Here is a 22,104-nt window from a genome sequence, read left to right as displayed (position 1 = left end):
TCAAAATCTATTTTCAAAAAGTACATAGATCTATATTGAAAAGTACATTCTAGTATGGAAGGGGGGTGGAAGAGATGTCATCTAATAGTAAAAATATCGATTTTAAAGTATTGATTCTTAATGTTCGTGTTCATTTCGCTTCGTAACAAAAATGCTACAAATATATTTTTAAAATCGTGGTCAAAATTATTTCTAGAAGTCAAGAGAAATAATCCATTAAAAACAACACCATGAAAACGCATTTAGGCAGTTATCTACCTTTCAAAGAACTACAATTTTATCGGCTAATATTTATGATTAGGTGAGAAAAAAGTTAATCTTTAGTCAAAGCATTTCCGTGTTGTTGTTTGTTTTTTTTTTAATTAAAAATAAACGTCTTTGCCTTTTAATAGTTACCCTAGATAAATATATATTAGTCAAGTAGCAATACATTTATACTTTTTATAATAGATCTAGATCCAAAACAGTAGGCTAGAATACGGGAAGTAACTCAGTTCAACTTCCGGTGCTTCGACGCTTAGAAAATGAAGTTGTAAATTTTATTGATCAAGTAACTAGATCTATCATTAATAACAAAGTTGATTATTGTTAGATCTAGCCCCAAATAAGCTAAACGCATTCTTTTAAAAATGTCAGATGCGTGGAATGACATTCAAGCTCTTAAAAATCGCCAAAGCGACATTAGAGCTAGAATGCGCGAACGTCGCATTCAGCGAGAAGGTTTGGCCGCCGAACTTGCTACTGCAACAAATTCTGCAACAGCAACTGTACAAGCTGCTGCTTTAACGGGTATGTTATGCAACAGATCTAGGCCTGTATCTATTATTACAGCCAAAAACTAATATAAAAATAGGGCTTATAAATAGTGTTATTAATATTATTAGGCCTATGATTATGAACTCACTCCCCCACCAGCCACCATAAACAAAAAAATTTTCGAAGTGACTACTCGGAAGATTTTTCTTTCCAACGTCTCCACTTAGTCGGCAAAAGATAGCTATGCGCAGTGACCTATGGCTAGGGTAAGGTCTAGAATTAGGCATAGGATTAGGGTTGTAGGGTTCTGCAGTTGTAAACACACGCATGCGCAGTACCATCGAAAACATCGCCGCAAGTCGTAGTTTCTCTCCATTGTACATGCGTATCTTATTCCGGCTAGCATCGGCCAAAATATTTTTGTCAAAAATTATTAAAATTGGGCCTAAACATTCTAACTTAACTCTTTAAGAATAATTATGGGGGGGGGGGGCAGAATTTCATTGAGACTGATAAATCTCTCTAATAGTCAACATTTTACTAAAATCAAAATCAGGCCTACATTTCTTATTGACTTGAATTTTAAGACTAGATAATCTAGGTCCATCTATTCTATAATAATCTATAATTAGGGGCCTATTAAATTCTATAGGGCTGGTAAGTAGGTCACCAACCAGTTCTACGGCTCAATAAAACCTGCATGAGCCATAGAACTGTTTATTGACCTACTTACCAGCCCTATAGGCCCCTAAACAAATCAATAATCTAATAGATTTGCATCCTAACTAAATTTAAAATTTATCTCTGTTCTTAAGCATTTAAGCTAGTTGGATATAATGTTCTAAAAGGGATAAGTTATCCTTGATCCTAACTTTTACCATATAACCTTTTATAGTTCAAGGCATAAAAACCATTGTACTTCCCATACAGCCGAGCAAAATGACATCGCGTTTTTCAACCGTGGCACTTTTTAAAATGTTGTTTTAAAATATATATTTGAACTGTACCACAAAAGAAATTCTCCAACACTCGCAGCCACATAGCACTGTAAAGGGTTAACAGTTTTGCAAAAATATCATTCAATCACTACAAGTACAAGTCACAGTTTATTGTAGTTTTCGTGATCTTTATGTTAAATGCCATACATTAACTAATAGTAAATATAGTTTAAATAACATAAGGCTACTAAATGAATATTATTATATAGGGCCTACATAATTAATATATGTATTTTTTTAGTGTAATATGTGTACTCAAACAAGAACTACATTGATGTTACAGATCAGTCCATCTCAAATACTTTGGTCAAGCCTATTGTAGCAGCTACAACAGCAAGTCCAATCAAAACAGCACACAGAGAGGCTGTCCGAGTGGCTGCTGATCCTGAGGTTGAGAAGAAACTTTTAATGGTTCTTTGTGATATCAGCCTGGATATTCCATCCGATTCTAAGGTTTGCTTTTTACTTAAAACAGATTGTATTTATCTGAATTTAAAAGTTTATAAAAGTTCAATCACATTATCTTCTGCAATATTTTTTCAACAACCAAAAAAATGTCTAAATGATTTCTAGTCATTTTTTTTATGTTAAGCCCATAAATTGTGTTGTATTTTTCACACAAATTTTCAATGTTGTCCTCTGTGTTACCTTGTGCAAATCACTAAATGATCGTAAATTTTGATTTTGTACCTATACCTTATGTTAATATTTTTCGCTGTATTTACCATTCAGGTGATTACTGAACACACATCAAGACTGATGGAGAGGGAAGTTGACTTTAAACTGGTTGAAGAGCTTTTAAAAAAATTTGCAATGCAAAAACTTATCAGGTAATTTAATGCTAACAAATATTACATTATGTTTAGGGAATATATTCTTTCACATAGATTAATTATTTAAACTTTATAGCAATATCTTACAAGAAATAATTTCAATAAAAGTAAAGTTATTAATATGTTTTAATAGTATTTTGCTTATACTGTAAAAAAAATTTATACAGCTAAATTCTAAATGTTTTTCATTTCTTTTACAATTTTTTTCCCCACTTAGCATTAAATTTTCAGAAATTTCATCTGATTTGATAGTCAGCTCTTTGGATTTGAGTAAGGTAAGTTTTGAATAAGTTGGTTTTTCGAAGGTCATGGCTTTCACTTAGAATTTTTTTTCTCAAGATTATTCTGTCTATTGTTTTGATATTGTTCATTTATTGTAACTACTTTCAGCTTTCTGATGTAACAAAGGGACAAGCAAAAAAAAGGAGAAAAGACAGGTAATTAAATACATGTTGCTATTTACACTTGCTTAAATATTTTTTTACTTTGTACATTATTGTTCAGTCATAATTTGAGATTTTCCACAGAAAAAACATCACAAGTAACAAAATTTTAACTACATTAAGATAAATTAAGAAATTTAAAACCTATTTTACTTTAATATATAAATTAATATTTATTGTTCGTATATTTTTGTTCATGTTTTGTTTTGTTTTTTAATCACAGAGCTAGCAAGGTTGGGTAATGATTTCAGTTTTGCTGTGTTGGTATTAGATTTGTGCTATTTTCATATCACTTTGATTTTATTTGAACACAGTGATGATGATGATGAAGAGGAGCTTCTCCCCAAACAATCCAAGTCAGTAGCTCCAGAATCCGGTGACATTGAGGTAACTCAAAGTTTAAGCGCTATTGTTCAAAAGCTAGAAATACTAAAGCTAAATAAATTCTATTATAATAATTTTTGTGAGAATGAAGAATTATATAGACATACCTGGGAAAAGAATATGTGGTGGTTAGACAAGAGTCCATAAATTTGAATAGTAATTGTTAAGAAATACTTTCATTCTTGGTTTTCAGTACACAAATATAATACTAATAATTTCCAGTTTTGAAGTTTCCTGACAAATTATCATTATTGATCACTCACTGTCTGAATAGATGATGAACAGTTTATTCAACTTTTATAAACATGGATAATCAAACTGGTGGAGTAATGGACTTTAATGATAGTTTGGTTTTCTGTTAACTTCCATGTTTAAAGCAACTAAAAATGTTATCTTATTTATCTTCCAGACTTTGCTATCCATGCAATCCACTAAAGAAAGGGAGGAGAAAAAGATAAATGAAGAAATACAAGAGCTTTTAGTTACCCAGACAGCAAAGGTAAAGTATTAGGCTTTTTTCTAAAAAAATATTTTGCTATATCAATCATTATTTTTTATGTAAAAAAAATACAACTGACACATAATAATTTTTTTGTAAATATTTTTAGGAACAATATTTGGTGGAAAAGTTCAAATCCAGAGGAGGTAATTAAAAATTGTTAATTTACATTTGATTTTATTCGAAAAAGCTCAAATGTTATACCAGTTTTTAACTATTCATATATCTTACTTTACCACACTGTTGTGTGCTAACAGACCTTGGGTTGTACCTATTATTGTTTTGAATTTGTGAGGATACTAACACTACATGTTTTATTACTATATCTTATTTTGAGAACTGTCTGTATTTATGCTTTAGGCCCTCAGTTACAAGAGTTCTGCCAGTATGGAACTAGAGAAGAATGTCAAAGAACTGGGCCTGACGGGGCTGTTTGTAAAAGGCTGCATTTCAAGAAAATTATCAACAAGCATACAGACGGTACTTTTTTTGTATTATATTTGTTACAGTGCCATTTGTTGAGGAACAATATAGAATTATTTTAAAATGTAACCCTATGGAAGGCATGCAAGCAACAGTTGAGAAGGAAATACTTGAAGCTGAGGTGGATAGGACACACTCTTTAAAGGCAGAGAGTAACACAACTAGACAAGCTGGAGTAATCTACAGATGAAGGGGAGGAGGTCAAATGTTCACAGAAGAGACCTTGCAAGAGAGATGGTGGAGACATAAAGAATAAATTGTTTTTTATATTTAAATCAGTTTTTAGTATAAAATAACTGACATCAATAAATATTTGAAGGATTTTTGTTAAATGGAATCAGTAATTTTCACGGAAAAACACTGCTTTTATTTCCTCAGAATCTCTTGGTGACTGCTCCTTTTTAAACACCTGTTTTCACATGGAGACATGTAAAGTAAGTTGATTAACATGTTTTATATCAGATAATTACATCTACAACATCCTGCTACTGCATGGCTGTGTCGACTCTTTATCAGAGTTAACTTTTTGTTTTATTTATCAGATTTAAATTTTTGCTTTATTTATCTGATTTAACTTTTTGTTTTATTTATCAGATTTAACGGTTTTATTTATATGATTTAACTGTTTTATTTATCATATTTAAATTTTTGTTTTTTTTATCTGATTTAACTTTTTGTTTTATTTATCCATTTTTTTTTTGTTTATGGGAGTTAACTCTTTGTTCAAGATAACAAAAGTTCTGTAGGAAATCAGAAATCAGTTTAACATAATATACAATTAATATTATATTAACCTGTTAAAAATTATGCTTTTTCAATATAAATCCTTTTGTTTTCATTTCATAACTCACTGTTTTTTTAATTTTAAAAAGCCGATGCTTTTATTTTATGCTTAAAAAGAAAGAAATACAAATTTCTCTGAGACATAAAATAAAATTTATTAAGAAAAAAAGTGGTTTAGAAATTTTTGTTTGCGAGCATTTAACGTTACAGAAGAAAGCTGCAGTTTCAGTCAGGATGGTTTTCCCTTGATTTTTTTATTCTGTGGTAAGTGAAACATTTATTTCATCAAAATGTGTGGTTTATCTTTAATTTTTTGTCGTAAAAATTTTTTTACTGATACTTTACAAAAATGTGTCCATCTTACAATTTTTGATAGTGTAAGATGTCACTTAAGAATGTAAATGTTTCACTTCCTACATTCTTTTAACTCCATTTTCTTCTTGACCAATTAAATCTACATTGTATAACATTGTTTTTAATTGCAATAGGAAACTCCTGCTTTACAAAACAGTTTAATTGGACAGACAGCTCAAGCACTAGCTGGTAATGGATGGGAAATTTCTTAACCTTTCATTCTAGTGTAGCTTCATGTGTTCTGTGGTAGTTAGAAATATTGTAGAAACAACACTACAACTGTATGGAGATGTTAATGTATTCATATCATGTTATCTTTGAGGTTTGGTGTCTCAGACTTTGGCCTTTTGTTTCAGGCCAGCAGAACACAAACCAAGACTGGCTGTACAACTTTGGGAACAACGAGACCATTCTTTCTTACACTGATCTTAAACACAACATGATGGGGGACAAGTTCTACCCCCACATGCACAACACAGACCTGTCGCAAGAGTTCATGGCACCTGGCCAAGTCTCCGCCCACCTCCCCAGGCCCTACTCCCCAGTTGACGCCCATCACAGAGTCTGTCCCCCGTGTACTCTCTCAGACGTGACACACGGCTGTCATGTTGGCATCCCCAGGTACCCACCTGCCGCCATGCCTGATGCTGAGGCTGCCACTGACCACCTCTATCCCCAGCCCATGGCTCACTCCTACCAAGATCTAATGCAAGTCCTGCCTTCCAGTTCTAGAACTTTCTCCAACATGACTTTACAAGACACTGCACCAGTGACCTCAGCAGAATGTCCCACAGCATACCCTTACACCCCAATGCTGTATTCCCAGAGTGCGTCAACGCCTGTATTGTCTGTTCCCAGCAGCAAGCCAGGCACTGAGCAACCTGCTTGGTCAAGCTCAGACTCCTCACTGCCAGCAGCAGTAAAGTCTACAACAAAACAAATGAAAAACACCTGTACAGGTACGGGCGTGAAGAAAAGGATCCCCCAACCTGAGAAGTGGAAAAAGAATTTATCAAAGTTTAAGAAAATAAAAGGGGAAGAGCACCTGAGCAGGACGGGAAACATCATCCCAGCGAAGAAGGTCGAGGTCATTGACTGCTCACAGTGCACCTTCAAATGTAACGATAACTTCAGCCTTGACCTCAGACAGCAGCTGTTTGATGTCTTTTATGGTCTAGGTTCAAACGAGTGCCAGAAACAGTTTGTCTGTCAGAACGTGCAGGAGATGCTGACCAAAGTCAAGGGGGACAAGCAGGAAAAACATGAAAATAAGAGGAAAGTCAGCAGAAAATATTTCCTCCCCGACACTGACAACACACGGAAACAAGTGTGCTCCAAATTTTTCTGTGGCACGCTAGCCATTGGGAAGACTTTCGTATCCCATGCCCTGCGCCACAAGCAGTTTGGCTGTTATGTGGGTAAGGAGAAGCGAGGAAAGCCTCACAATAAAATACCAGACAGTTTGTTAGACCCAGCCAGGCTGCACATAAAGTCTGTGCTGGGGGCTGCTGCGTCTAAGGGAGGGAAGAAAAACTTTAGGAAGAAGTTTATAGAGCAGGGGCTCAACATCACAAAAATGTATGACATGTATAAAAGTGAATGCACATCTAAAAATATTGGTCCTGTTAGCTTAAGTATGTATAGACGGGTGTTTCATACAGAGTTTTAACTGGTGGTTTTAGTTGGTGTTGCTGACTGAGGCAAGGAGAGTCGATCTAACCTGCCCACTAGACAGCTGTTGTTACTGCCTTGTAGTGAATAGACCTAGCTTTCAGACCAGGTGGTCCATGGGACAGATGTAGTAGTTGATCTGTTTCCTAGAACTTGTCATATCAAGAGTGTGTGGTCACCACAGTACTTGAATTCATCTACTCATGTCCCCATCTGAGCTGGGTGGGTGGTAAAGGGATGCCTTAAGCACTCAGGCCTGTGAACCAAATTTAAGACACTCAGGTTAGTTATCAAGTGTTCTACCACACGGCCATGCTGTTCCATAGCTGCCTTATCCCACACTAGGAACAATACTAATACTAAATTAAAAAATGAGCACTCTAATATTTGCAAAGAAAATGAGGACTTAACTGGTGCACTATTATAGGTGTACTAATCATATTTCTCAGGGGTTTATGTACTAAAATACAAATGTAAATATATATATAGAGAGAGAGAGTAGAGATACCTTATGTACAGTTTACAAGTAATATATTTTTGTGTAAATAATGTGCATTTTTGTAATAATGATCAGTTAACTTACAAATATAATAATATATGTATCAAAAATAAACATCTTATATTCACATTAAAATGTGTTGTCTTCTTGTATAAATGTACAGTATGAATTGTGTTCTCACTGGATACTAATGATAGTGTTTGTTGGGTTTTTTTTAAATCCTTTCTGAGCTTGTGTTAACTATTAGGATATTTAAAAATTATAATTTAATTAAGAACTGATCAGAATTTAAAAATTATATTTTAATTAAGAACTGATGATAAAAACTTGAAAATGACCAGCAGTTACAGAAAAATAATAGTGTTTAAAATAACATTTTGTACAATTCAACCATAGAAGTTAACTAACTAATATTAAAATTTAAAAAAAATTCCATAGCTCAAACAGGTCGAGCTTGCTTCTAAATAGATTTTCTTTTTTACAATTTTAGCTATTTTTTAATAAATAAAACTGATCTTTCTATTTATGCACATAATTGCTGGGAGTTATTTTACCTGCATAGGTTTAAAAAGGGACTTTTTTTTACACAGAATTTTACTTCGTAGTACATAGTAGGGTTTTTTTGTCATCAGCTGCTATTTGGTGTGTTCTTAAAACCACTCACTATGCATCTTGGACATTTGAAAAGCTTTTCAATCAGGTTTTATTTCAATAATGGCTGTAATGTAACAGAATGTTATGTCCACTGAAATTGTTGTTTCATATGTCAATCAATGTTAACAACATTGAATTGCCCAGTATGTTCACTATAAGATTGTGTTAACAAGCTTGTATTCCCCAGTATGTCCACTATAAGATTGTGTTAACAAGCTTGTATTCCCCAGTATGTCCACTATAAGATTGTGCTAACAAGCTTGTATTCCCCAGTATGTCCACTATAAGATTGTGCTAACAAGCTTGTATTCCCCAGTATGTCCACTATGAGATTGTGTTAACCTTGTATTCCCCAGTATGTCCACTATGAGATTGTGTTAACCTTGTATTCCCCAGTATGTCCACTATGAGATTGACTACCCACCAAAAAAACTTCCCTCCACTGAGCTGATGAAGAAAGAAGCCTCACTGGGTAAAATAGTCACAGAAATGGGAGATAACACTAGCGTTCATATGTTTCCCCCTCAGGTAGATAAACACCACATTTTATAATATCACTGTACCAAAACTTGACCTTAGATTTGTATTTTGGTTGATATGAATGTTAAACACTTGAGTTATTAAATCTTCATGCCATACTGTCCGTTAAATATCAGCTGGATATTATTGAATTCATAGTTGGAATTATATGCTAGAATTAATCAAATAACCTAGCGCTAACAATGAACCTAATGAATATATTTAGTGGATCCAGTGTGACCTGCGCTACTTTGACATGTCAACACTGGGTAAATGTGCTGTGGTCATGGCTGATCCCCCCTGGGACATCCACATGGAGCTGCCCTATGGCACCATGGGAGACAATGAGATGAGGCAGCTAGACATCCCAGGACTTCAAGACGATGGCTTTATTTTCCTCTGGGTCACTGGCAGGTCAGTATTTATTTTATCAGCTACTGACTGGAGCCTTTACAAGCTGCCACTATCTACAGCCAGTGAGTTTTTCAACTTTAAGACCTAACTGTTCAGAGGCTGTTTATTAATTTAATCAAGTCCTCTTTAGATACAAGCCATTAGTAATTCAACTCTTCACAGAATTTAACCTTTAAAGTTAAATAAATAGCCAGGGAAGTAAGTGAATTGCCAACTTTAATGGCTGTAACTATCAAGTTAAAATTAATTTACGTCCAATAAATAGCTTTATGTTTTAAGTTGCCATTTTAAAAGAATACTATAAAAGGGTTATGTTTTGTGTCCATTTTGTTTCAGAGCTATGGAATTGGGAAGAGAATGTCTGGAGCTATGGGGGTAAGGATGACTAAAGTCCTTTTGTGTGAACTCTATCAGATACAGACCACTCTTTTCCTTTATGTTATGGTCATACAAACTGGTAAACTGTACTACGTATGTTAGTTTCCATCAGGTCAGATACAGACCACTCTTTTCCTTCATATGTCAGGGTCATACAAACTGGTAAACTGTACTACGTATGTTAGTTTCCATCAGGTCTGGAAATGATAACGTTATGTTTTTTTACTATCAGATACAAGAGAGTAGATGAGATCATATGGGTCAAAACTAACCAGCTGCAAAGAATCATTCGCACGGGAAGAACAGGACACTGGATTAATCATGGCAAGGAACATTGTCTGGTCAGTGCGGAGTAGCTCTATATGTCAATGGTGTTATCCTGATTTGGTCTTCTTAATTGTAAGAAAATGCCTTAAGTAACTTAAAAAAAATTTGCGCTGCTGTAGTATGATCAATGTTATTTCAACTTAGGTTGGTGTGAAGGGCAACCCTAAAGGAGTCAACAAGGGCATGGATTGTGATGTTATAGTCGCGGAGGTGAGAAGAAAATTGTTCCACTTCCTCATTTTTTAACTCATAAAATTTGGACAAGATCTTATCAAATAAAGCAAGCTGTAGTTTGTGTTAACTGTCTAAAAGTTGTCTGTCCTTGTACTACCATGGTTGTTTCTGTTCAAGCCGCTATACATTTTCTTCTAGGTCCGCGCCACTAGCCACAAACCTGATGAAATCTATGGCATTATAGAACGTCTTTCCCCTGGTACCAGGAAAGTTGAGCTGTTTGGTAGACCACACAATGTACAGCCTAATTGGTAAGTCAATGGCGTTATAGAACATCTCTCCCCTGGTAAAGTTGATCTGTTTGGTAGACCACACAATGTACAGCCTAATTGGTAAGTCAATGGCATTATAGAACGCCTCTCCCCTGGTAAAGTTGAGCTGTTTGGTAGACCACACAATGTACAGCCTAATTGGTAAGTCTATGGCATTATAGAACATCTTTCCCCTGGTAAAGTTGAGCTGTTTGATAGACCACACAATGTACAGCCTGATTGGTAAGTCTATGGCATTATAGAACATCTTTCCCCTGGTAAAGTTGTGCTGTTTGGTAGACCACACAATGTACAGCCTAATTGGTAAGTCTATGGCATTATAGAACATCTTTCCCCTGGTAAAGTTGATCTGTTTGGTAGACCACACAATGTACAGCCTAATTGGTAAGTCTATGGCATTATAGAACATCTTTCCCCTGGTAAAGTTGATCTGTTTGGTAGACCACACAATGTACAGCCTAATTGGTAAGTCTATGGCATTATAGAACATCTTTCCCCTGGTAAAGTTGATCTGTTTGGTAGACCACACAATGTACAGCCTAATTGGTAAGTCTATGGCATTATAGAACATCTTTCCCCTGGTAAAGTTGAACTGTTTGGTAGACCACACAATGTACAGCCTAATTGGTAAGTCTATAGCATTATAGAAAATCTTTCCCCTGGTAAAGTTGAGCTGTTTGGTAGACCACACAATGTACAGCCTAATTGGTAAGTCTATAGCATTATAGAAAATCTTTCCCCTGGTAAAGTTGAACTGTTTGGTAGACCACACAATGTACAGCCTAATTGGTAACTCTATAGCATTATAGAAAATCTTTCCCCTGGTAAAGTTGAACTGTTTGGTAGACCACACAATGTACAGCCTAATTGGTAAGTCTATAGCATTATAGAAAATCTTTCCCCTGGTAAAGTTGAGCTGTTTGGTAGACCACACAATGTACAGCCTAATTGGTAAGTCTATAGCATTATAGAAAATCTTTCCCCTGGGACGGAGTGGTTTATCGGTAGAGAGCTGGGCTGCTAACCCGTAAATCTCGAGTTCGAATTCGGGTTCAAGTCAGCAGTCTTTGCCTGAGTCCACCAAACTCTGATGGGTACCTAACTAACGTTAAGGAAAGTAAAGGCGGCTTGGCATAGTGCTGACCACACTATCTCCTCATATGCCGAGGTCACAGAAACAAGTGAACTCTACTTCACTAGCCCTATGGACCGTCAGGTTTGAAAAGGGAACATTTACTTTTTTTTCCCCTGGTGAAGTTGAACTGTTTGGTAGACCACACAATGTACAGCCTAATCTCTGGTCACTAAGTAATTGTTGCTGCTTGGATATAACCGTGACTTCACATCTGTTAAAAAACAATTAACTGCAATCATAGAACAGACATGATGGGAATTTTTACCTCGATAGAGAAAATAGCAGACACTTCTGGGTCAAAAGTTTATATTAATAATATTATTTATATTGGGACATTTGGATATTTGAAAATAAATTGTGGGACACTAGGATGACAAGAAATAAATTGTCCTGGGGCATTTTACCCCAATAAGGAATATAGCAGACACTTCACTGTCAAAAGATGTCAAAAGCTCATATTATTTATATTTGGATATTTGAAAATAAATTGTATTTTAACGTTGGTATGATAGGACATATATTGGGTGACATTAGGATGATTGGAACTACATTGTATAAGGACATTAGGATGACTGACATGAGTATGACAAAGAAATGGATTGTGTAGGGACATTTGGATGCCAGGCAATACATTGTACAATGCCCACAGTAACACAGTTGCCTCTGTCTGTACAGGATCACACTAGGCAACCAGCTGGAGGGTGTCAGGTTAAAGGATCCAGACATTGTCAAATTGTTCAGAGAGAAGTACCCTGATGGCAACTGTATGGGACCTCCACAGAAGAGATAGTCTCCTGTCAGTTAGGGAAGTGGTCAAAACCTAGAGAGGATGAAACACTGTGAATATAACTGCAAGTGGTCAACTCCACTGATGGTTAACTGATTATTAGAAGGAAAATAAGAAAACCCATGGGTGGTTATAAGCTTTGTTGAAAATTGGGGGAAAAACCAATTGATAGGAATCAAGATAACAGGGAAAAAATGATGCACTATTTTTATGTAGAAGTCAGTTTGGTAATGGATGATTGTACTACAAAGCAATAAGAAAATGTGTCAAAATCTACTCAGAGGTAGCCAGTTATTTTGTTCAGCCTCAGTATTTACTAGACTTACCAAGTGTACCCTGGGACATTAGTAACAAACTCTTATAAAAACAAAGTTGGTACAGAAATAAAAGAAACTGCTAAATAAGACGGAACAAGGTGGCATTGATTCAGCATTTTATTCCAAAAGTTGTCTAAAAATTTAACTTCAAATTTGCAATGTTTTAAATTGCATATTCAATTTATTTTAAACATGTATATCACAATGGTAAAAAAAAAGAGACAGTTCAACCCCACAGGCCTAGAGCGTAGTGACTGTATAGCATGAATGTGTTACTTTTGTCAGTTGTAATTTACAACAAATGTGGCTGCCACATGCAAAGTCTCAATCTCACAGACTTGCCATTTGTACAAAGGTTTCATATGATATGTAACTTAACATAAACTTGGACCAGAAGGCTCTGAACCATGAGTTCAGTGAATTAAATTTTGATGTATATTAATTTTTTCTTTACTACTTGTTCATTCTGTATTTTTATGTGGCCTAAAATGTATATAAAATGTCCAAATTTTTTGTCAAAATGATATTGAAGTCATTCTTTGTGAAGAGTTCTAGCTTTAGTGTCAAATTTTAAAAGAATTTTGTAATAAAATATTTCAGCATTTTTTTCTCTTTCCATTTTGATTGTAAAACATTTTTGTATTTGTATAAATATGACTTGCCTACTTATCTGATATAATTATTTTGTTGTCTACTGAAATGTAGGTTCTGTTGTGTATTTTTCCATCATGTTGGGAAAAAAAAATACTGAATTTGTATGATAAAATAAATGCCTTATTAAATATTTAGTATTTTTGTGTGTGTGCTGTTTGTATGAGAAAGCAAGCTTTCTAATTGAAATAATATGTGCAACTTCCTTTAAAATTATTTTCAAGGAAAACAATATTTGCAGGGGTGCCACTTTTCCGGGATATCCCGGATTTCCGGATTCGAGAATCATATTTTTTTCCCTTTCCGGATTCGCAAGATTTGAGTTTGAAAATTTCCGGGTTTGCATTTTTTTTTTACATTTAGATCGTTTTAAGCTTGAAAATTTTGGCATTGTAAAAATCGTTTTTACCGTCAACACTCCCGCTAATGGCCTTTTCCGAAAAAAATGAATAGTAAATGACGTCAGCAACAATCTCACGCGTGTGCCAAGGACCAAATACAAATCGGCTTTATCAGATGGGTGAGGCTGTAGACGAAACTTTTTGATGTCATTCGTGGTGTGGTTGTCTGGCTATTTATGACGATATGGGTTGGGGGTAAAACTCGCATTATTTACGTGATGTCATCAATGGGATACCGCTAGGCTGTGTAATAAAAACAACTAAAGCCTACAAGTACTAGATCAAGCTCACTAGCATCGCCGATGGTCTTTAAAAAAAAACCAAAAAAAAACCGAAAGATTTTGCTCCGATCAAAAAAAAAAAAATTTTTTTTTGTATTTGGTATTACCAAAAGAAAAGAAAAAAACTATTTGAAGGACTATTTTATGTATTTTACCACCTCTTACCCGCTTCTTCAAGGTCGCGCTGACCGTAAGACCTACGTCACGAGACCACGCGATTGCGAGCACAGTCTGAGTCGTGTCTCTCGGTCAAGGCAGTTCTACAAGTACAAGCGCTGTTTAATTTTAACGTGGTTATTTTTAATAAGGGACTTCTCCTAGATTCAAGAAAAAAAAACTAGAACTGCATCGTTTTATATCATTAAACAAAATATGTAGGCCTGCTATAATTTAGTTACACAATCTAGCAGGGTCTACATCTAATTGTTTTTTTTTTTTTACTTTGGTAAAACGTCATTGAAATGTTTAAAAAACCTTGAAGTACCGTGTCTGAGAAAATAGCCGCTATCACTGCCCCCTCCCAACCGCTTGTAAAAAAAAAATCAGCTTTTCACTTAGTCGGGCGGCTACATCTCTGACATGAGTATTACTAGCGTAGTTACTTCTAAAATTATTTTTGAAATTAACTTAAATCTGTTATTCCGCGATATGGACTTAAAACTTCCACGATATTTCTTCACGTCATCATGTATATCAATGGTGGGGGCGTTGGGGTCGTTCATAAATGACGTCACACTCGTAAGGGGAGGGGGGTTCGTAATTTTGTCATGAGGGGGAGGGGTTCAGATGGTGTGACATCACCCTTTTGCATTATCAAAAAAGCGTGACATCATTTATGGATGACCCCATTGGTGGTTGATTGGGAAAACAGGGTTTTAGGTTTTTGTTGTGGCTGTTAATAATTAAAGCCTTGAATAGCTACAGTAAGTCAACCCTGTATTTTAATACAGTGACAATCTTATTAGGGGTCTGCATATAGTGCGCTTATTATTCAATAACAAGACATAGAGGTTAGCAATTGGCTGACTACACACTTTAAATCAAGCTAGGAAGTTCTCAAAAATTAAATACACTAATGTTATAAAAGCTGGCTGGGAGGGGGGGGGAGTTCTACAATAGCACATTATGGGGTAGGCCTAGAGATGGGACTAACATTGTAAACTAATTTTGTTGTAAGCACAATCCTTTAAAGATTAATTTTTATTTCAAGCTTGTTACAAAGAAAATAAATCCATTTTACAGGAATGTAAATTGAACATAATATGAATCAAATGTCTCAAAAAATAATGAAATAATAGTCCATTTTATTTTGAAATTCCGCGCGAAATTAAGTTTCAGGGTTTCAAAAATTTCAAATTTTAGTTTCAGGATTGGTAAAATTTTGGGATTCATTTTCAGGATTCACTTAGAAAATGAGTGGCACCCCTGTATTTGGTGGGCAGTCCTGATATTATTTTGTAAAGGTAATAAAGATTTTCTTTGACTAGGAAATTTAGAGGGAAAGTTAATACTTTGCTTCATTATCGGACTAAACTACTTGTTAAATATTCCAAACTTTATTTTTATGACTCTGAATGCAGCACCCCAACAGATCATCGGGCAGTGGTTGTAAAAATATGCCTGCTCCCATGAATTAAAAATTCACCACACAGAAAGTGTCAAATAACTCGTGTGACGGGTAGCTCAAGTTTTCGTGAAAATAGTGGCCCTAATTTAAGTTAAAGGTATAGCAGTTTGTTTGCTACAGGAAATTCCCTTTAAGAAATTTTAACAGTTACGGGCCTTGAAAAAAAGTGGGTCATAATACTTCGCCAAGGATATTATAACAAGTTATATTTTTAAAGTCGGGTTTTACCAACAAAATATATCATCCCATGAAGGGGAAATAATTCTTGTACAGTAGAGTTAATTTCCCTTGTCTAGCAAATCTAAATTAAATTGTAAGTGGTAAAAGAGCAGAGGTTCATCTGTTTACTCCATGAACCTCCTTGTCACAAGTGAAGACCATTTATTCCAAACTGTAGAGCTAATTTCAGATACATATATAACAGCGCTTTAATAACGCTTTCCTCTTCCCTAGAGAGGGCTGGGCTGGTAGATGAATGTTTCATTAGGTTTAAGCTAAGGAGCTTTGTGGTCTTCAGACATGATCAGCACCCAAAAGCCCTGATTGGCCAACTTTATGACTTGTCTTTGTTGACATGAATGCTGCTCTAATCCATCACCAACATACATACTTAATGTCACACATCAGCAACATCCAGACTTGATGTCACACATCACCAACATCCAGACTTGATGTCACACATCAGCAACATCCAGACTTGATGTCACACATCACCAACATACAGACGATGTCACACATCAACAACATCCAGATTTGATGTCACACATCAACAACATCCAGATTTGATGTCACACATCAGCAACATCCAGACTTGATGTCACACATCAGCAACATCCTGACTTGATGTTAGGCTTGCCTTGGTTGACGTGAACGCTGGTGGACAACCAAGAATTCTGCTGTTCCTCGCTTCGCGTTTTATGAAGGGAGAATAACTTATGAGCAATTACCTGAAAGGCGTTTGATATTCCCTCCCCTGAAAGATAAGACCGTTAGCAAGTCAGAGCGCTGATAATATTTTAAACATTTGTAATGCGCATGACATGAAGACAAAGTTGCGATCAAGTTGGAAATCTAAAAATCTTTTGGCATGAGAAGGCAGGTGTTTGTATTATATCAAAGAATATTAGCTGGGGTGAGGGGTTGGGGTGAACAGGGGTTAGAATTTCAGGCAATCTTGAGTTGTTGAAGAGGAAGTATTAAAAAAATGTTACCAGATTTAAAAAAAAGATAGATATGTGTGAATTGTTTTAATATGGATATGTGTGAACTGTCTTAATATGGATATGTGTGAATTGTCTTAATATGGATGTGTGTGAATTGTCTTAATATGGATATGTGTGAATCGTCTTAGTATGGATATGTGTGAATTGTCTTAATATCCATGATTGTGTGCTACAATCCTGACCTGTTTTAGCTGAAGCCATAAACGCGGATTCACAGTTGTGGTTAGTGGCAAAGCTGGCCACTACATCTTGAGACACCGCCCTGCCAAGGTCCGTCTTGTTGCCCAGGAGAAACCGAAGAGCTGAAAAAGTAAAACAAAAAAACAAAAAAAAAAAATCATTAAAAAATGAGAAATTTTCGTTTAGGTGTCACCCCCCCCCCCCCCTTGGATGGCGTCACCCGGTGCGGAACTAAAGTTTCATAAAATATCAGTCTATAGAAATATTTGCGTAAATAGAATTAATTTTTTTCCGAATTTCGCCCTCCCATCTTCAAGGCTGTCCGCGAGGTTTTTCCTCAGTCGTTTCACACGACTAATTTCAGGGGAGATCACTACTAGTAAAAACAGGAAAATAGTTTAGTAAGACATCAAAACTAAACAACTCATGTAGTTATAGCATATGCATAATGGTTAAAATGTTACTTTTTTTTTACATTTTTACTAAACATTTACTTATAAGTTATTATATCCCTTGGTGGGGGAAGTAGAGTCATGTACAAGCCCCGCCCCTCCCGTCCCCGTCCCCTGACGGACTACTGCCTACTTTACGGATTCAGTTATCTGAAAGCAAACAGAATCACTCAATAGTGAGATCAGAACCGTTGATTGACTGACAGATCTGTGTTCTGTATATATGGATTGTGTTGTGTGTTCGTTGCGTTGTGTGCGTGTGCGTGTGTATGTATATGTTGTTGTTTCTCGTGGATTTAAAAAAGACTCGGTGCTTCAATAGTGTTCCAGAATTAAACACTTCAAACTAATCGAATCAAACTATTTCGATAAAATATAAGTTTGTCACTTTTAATCTTCACCAGGAAGGGGCGGGTTTTTGTGACTGCGTCCTTGAACGTCCGCACTGGCACCTGCCACTTCGTGCTTGGCCTGGGTTTTTATAGCCCTAAATTTAGTAATTACATCCTCAACGCTAGAGATGCAAGATTTCTTATTGTCACTGTATAATTCTCATTGTTTAGCTTTAACCACAGTTGTCACAGTTTTCCACTTTTGAGAAAAATGTGATTTTGTGTTTAAGATCCAATGAGATTAAATTGTGGCATGGTTTTAAAATCCTAAACGTTGACGTGATCAAGGTGGTTTTATGCTTTCATATCGTTTTATATGATATATAATATATATATATATATATATATATATATATATATATATATATATATATATATATATATATATATATATATATATATATATATATATATTACTCTAGCACTACATGTATATAGCGCTAACTCAAAAATGTAAAAAAAAGTTGACATCTGTGGTTTATCCCGTGTGGTCTTCATATGTAGTCTACGTGATATTTCTCCCCCCCCCCCTCCCACCCCTCCTCCAAAAAAGAGCTTGACAGAAGCTGTGCCTTCACAAGCCTTCTTTACATACTAGATTATCTACTTGAATCCGGTGGATTGGCGATTATAAAAGTTGCTAGTAAAATCTCTTTTTTTTAATGGCCGTGCTTTAAATTTTTAAAAATTGATGGGATTAACTTATCGTCGATTTTAAGTATAGGCGGATGTGTAGCCTATATATTTTAAGTGGTTAGATATAAGCATTAAAGTATGTGTGCTAGATAGAGATAAAGAGAGAGCAAGAAATAGACATAGAGAAAGATATGGTGAATTCAAAAAGGATTTAAAGAACGGAAAACGAGTTTTGTTACATTTAATTTGCTCAACTGAAAAGAAAAGCTATACGCGCACACTGACACCAAGCACACTGACACCAATAGCTGTGAAAAAGAAATGCTATACGCGCACACTGACACCAATAGCTGTGAAAAAGAAATGCTATACGCGCACACTGACACCAATGGCTGTGAAAAAAAAGCTATACGAGCACACTGACACCAATGGCTGTAACTCAAGTCAGACAGCAGCAGCTGTCAATTTGTTATCCAATGTGCGCAACTCTCATTAATGACAATATTTTCAGACTGTTGAGTATAAAATTGAGATGGTATTGTATTTAACATTGGTGTTAGTTATTTCCCATATATGTAATATAGAATACTAAGGGAAACGATCAACAATATTTATTAAAAAGATTAAAATACAATGTATTTTTACAGTAGCAAATTATGTGAATTATTATGTATTATTAAATAAAATATAATTATTAAAGAAGTTAAAGGTTTTATAATCAAACAATCGTTTACTCTACATTTTAGTAGTATTTTTTGGCTACAATTTTTAAAAAAAACCGTAGCCAAATTACTAACTGTAATACTTAAATTAAAATTTCCGACAGAAATTTTTATTATCATTATTATCTGTTTGAGTCAAATGTTATTATAAACAAAATTGAATATTTTTTTTAACGAAAAATGTTATGTCGATATAAGCGTGTCAAATTAATCGTGTAATAAGCTGTACACGTATCACGATTTGTTACAGTTAGGAGACATTAAATAATGTACCATCTTGAAGACATGAAAGAAAGGCGAACAAAATCAGCCGTTTATTGGTGCAATTTTGTAAAAGAAACTTAACTCAACTAAATATAGTAAAAAGAATTATGGGGAGAGAAGAACATAAGGAGGAAATAACAGTTTACACCTCGCCGCACACAAAACCCACACGCCACACTTCAAACAACACCTCACACCACAGCACGAACCACTCCACCACGCAACTCCATGCTTTGGGGTGGAGTAGAGTGGTGTCGTGTATTCGTGATTGGTGTGGTACATACAGTCTGACCCTGGGTATTAAACACCTTGGATATTACCTGCTGGGGTGTCTGACACCGGGTATTAAACACCTTGGAAATTACCTGTTGGGGCGTCTGACCCCGGGTATTATACACCTTGGAAATTACCTGTTGGTGCGTAAGCCTTGACGTCCTGTTCCCAAGAGTTGAGGCTGAACAAGGTCGACATCTCATCCAAGCTGAACACCATCAGCACGGCGTCAGCGTTACGGTAGAAGTTACGGGTGATTGTCCTGAACCTCTCAACACCTGCCGTGTCCCATAGACACAGCTGAAACAAAAGTTACGGTACAAGTTACGGTACAAGTTACGGTACAAGTTACGGTAGAAGTTACGGGTGATTGTCCTGAACCTCTCCACACCTGCCGTGTCCCATAGACACAGCTGAAACAAAAGTTACGGTACAAGTTACGGTACAAGTTACGGTACAAGTTACGGTACAAGTTACGGTACAAGTTACGGTACAAGTTACGGTACAAGTTACGGTACAAGTTACGGTACAAGTTACGGTACAAGTTACGGTACAAGTTACGGTACAAGTTACGGTACAAGTTACGGTACAAGTTACGGGTGATTGTCCTGAACCTCTCCACAGATACAGCTGAAACAGAAGTTACGGTACAAGTTACGGTACAAGTTACGGTACAAGTTACGGTACAAGTTACGGTACAAGTTACGGTACAAGTTACGGTACAAGTTACGGTACAAGTTACGGTACAAGTTACGGTACAAGTTACGGTACAAGTTACGGGTGACTGTCATGAACCCATCAACACCTGCCGTGTCCCGGAAACGTTACGGTTATGGTCCGACAGACCGAATGAAAAGAAAATATTTCTGTCAAGTTTCACATGACTGGATACGACCTCCCGAAGGATACGACCTCACGAAGTTCGTTTATTTATTGAACCAACTTATCACCTAAGTTACAGTACTCTTGTCAGGTTTCGCTTGACTGGATACGACCTCGCGATCTACGTTGATTTATTGAACCAACTTATCACCTAAGTTACAGTACTCTTGTCAAGTTTTATGTGAGTGAATTATGTCCCCCGTGATGAAGGCCTACGTTTGTTTACTGTACAAACATATTACTATCAAAAGAAATATGCATTGTTGTATTGTCAACAGATTTTTTTTTTACGTGTGAACTTGTAGTCCTGAAGCCGAGTGTTGAAGTTATTTCGTATTAAACAAAATTATAGGAAATCACTGGACATTGCACTCATACCCGAAAGAAGTTCTTGAGTCCACTCAGCTCAGATAAGTATCTGACTTAAGTCAGAGAAAGATGGATGAACTTAGTTTTGACAAGATAATCCCTTAATAATAAGTCGAGGTCAGACACAAAGGACTTCTTCATTTGCGCTAAAGGCTGTCGTTTCTGGATGGGTTCTTTTTCATTGTAATAAAAGAGATGTTTAGACTGTAATTTATTTTCAAATAAAATGTTCTTTTAAAAATCTCCGTCTGCCTCGCCCTGACTAGTGTTTCTTTCGGGGGGGGGGGGAGGGGGGGAGGCTAAATGTATATTTTTTCTATCAAAATTTAATTTCGTTAAGTGGGGGGGGGGGGGGGGGGGCGTAGGCCTGAAAGAAACTCTGCATGAAACAAATAGATCTAGGACCAACTTACGTGAACCAGGGTGTCACCAACCATCAGTTTCTGTCTGCAATTATCCACTGGGATTGTTGGGGGAGGCTGCTCTAAGAAAACGTTGTCTTTTACCCTCATGAATATCGAGGTCTTCCCTACCCCGGCATCTCCCAGCAGAATCAGTTTAAACTGCGGGCACGGCGCTGAATTTTTGCTACAACCATTCATCACGAACGCCCAAGAAGTCAGGTTTTTACAACTACACACCACATGAAAACAAACACGGCTTCAGGCAGTCTTGTAGAAATTGTAACGTGTTAGCGTCCACTTAACATAGCAATTAATCACTTGGGTTTGTTTCAATAGTGGTGCTGCAGTGACAAATTTCAAGTTGGGTTTGTGTGTTTGTGTGTGCGGCGGGGAGGGTAATGTAAACTAAACAGCATCTAGGTCAGTGGGACAAGGGGGAAAACCCTTTCGTATCATGTTCGACAACCCAGCCGAAATAGAAAGTAATAGAATGGGGAAAATCCACGAACTTTAAGAGAATAAACATAGGAATTTTTCTCTAGGCTTTATTTAACTTTGGCTTAAACTTTATCAAACCACGTCATTGACCGTTACCCTTACTAACCTG

General features: G+C 36.0%; 2 protein-coding genes across 2 annotated transcripts; one reads left to right on the top strand and one right to left on the bottom strand.

The window, feature by feature from the left end:
* The first annotated feature begins 510 nt into the window (after positions 1 to 510).
* LOC131935408 (N6-adenosine-methyltransferase subunit METTL3-like) lies at positions 511 to 13,336 on the top strand. Its single transcript, XM_059291799.1, has 17 exons — positions 511 to 789; positions 2,038 to 2,207; positions 2,487 to 2,584; positions 2,805 to 2,862; positions 2,978 to 3,024; positions 3,345 to 3,417; positions 3,824 to 3,913; positions 4,023 to 4,059; positions 4,274 to 4,393; positions 4,775 to 4,830; positions 8,754 to 8,885; positions 9,103 to 9,290; positions 9,627 to 9,665; positions 9,901 to 10,009; positions 10,140 to 10,205; positions 10,368 to 10,480; positions 12,312 to 13,336. The coding sequence occupies exons 1-17, from the start codon at positions 630 to 632 to the stop codon at positions 12,424 to 12,426; spliced, it is 1,671 nt and encodes a 556-aa protein (XP_059147782.1). The 5' UTR covers positions 511 to 629; the 3' UTR covers positions 12,427 to 13,336.
* Positions 13,337 to 15,815: 2,479 nt separating this feature from the next.
* Positions 15,816 to 21,851, bottom strand: LOC131935407 (ras-related protein Rab-43). The gene is made up of 4 exons (XM_059291798.1): positions 21,507 to 21,851; positions 19,980 to 20,142; positions 17,106 to 17,225; positions 15,816 to 16,673 (listed from the first exon to the last, which is right to left on the bottom strand). Exons 1-4 carry the CDS (start codon positions 21,693 to 21,695, stop codon positions 16,525 to 16,527), a joined length of 621 nt encoding a protein of 206 aa, XP_059147781.1. The 5' UTR covers positions 21,696 to 21,851; the 3' UTR covers positions 15,816 to 16,524.
* Positions 21,852 to 22,104: the final 253 nt, after the last annotated feature.

This window comes from Physella acuta, unplaced genomic scaffold (assembly GCF_028476545.2).
Source record: "Physella acuta isolate Inbredline_101_S28 unplaced genomic scaffold, ASM2847654v3 ptg000144l, whole genome shotgun sequence".
Taxonomy (NCBI): domain Eukaryota; kingdom Metazoa; phylum Mollusca; class Gastropoda; family Physidae; genus Physella; species Physella acuta.
Note: the sequence above shows the minus strand (reverse complement) of the source record. Positions and strands in the feature narration are given on the sequence as shown.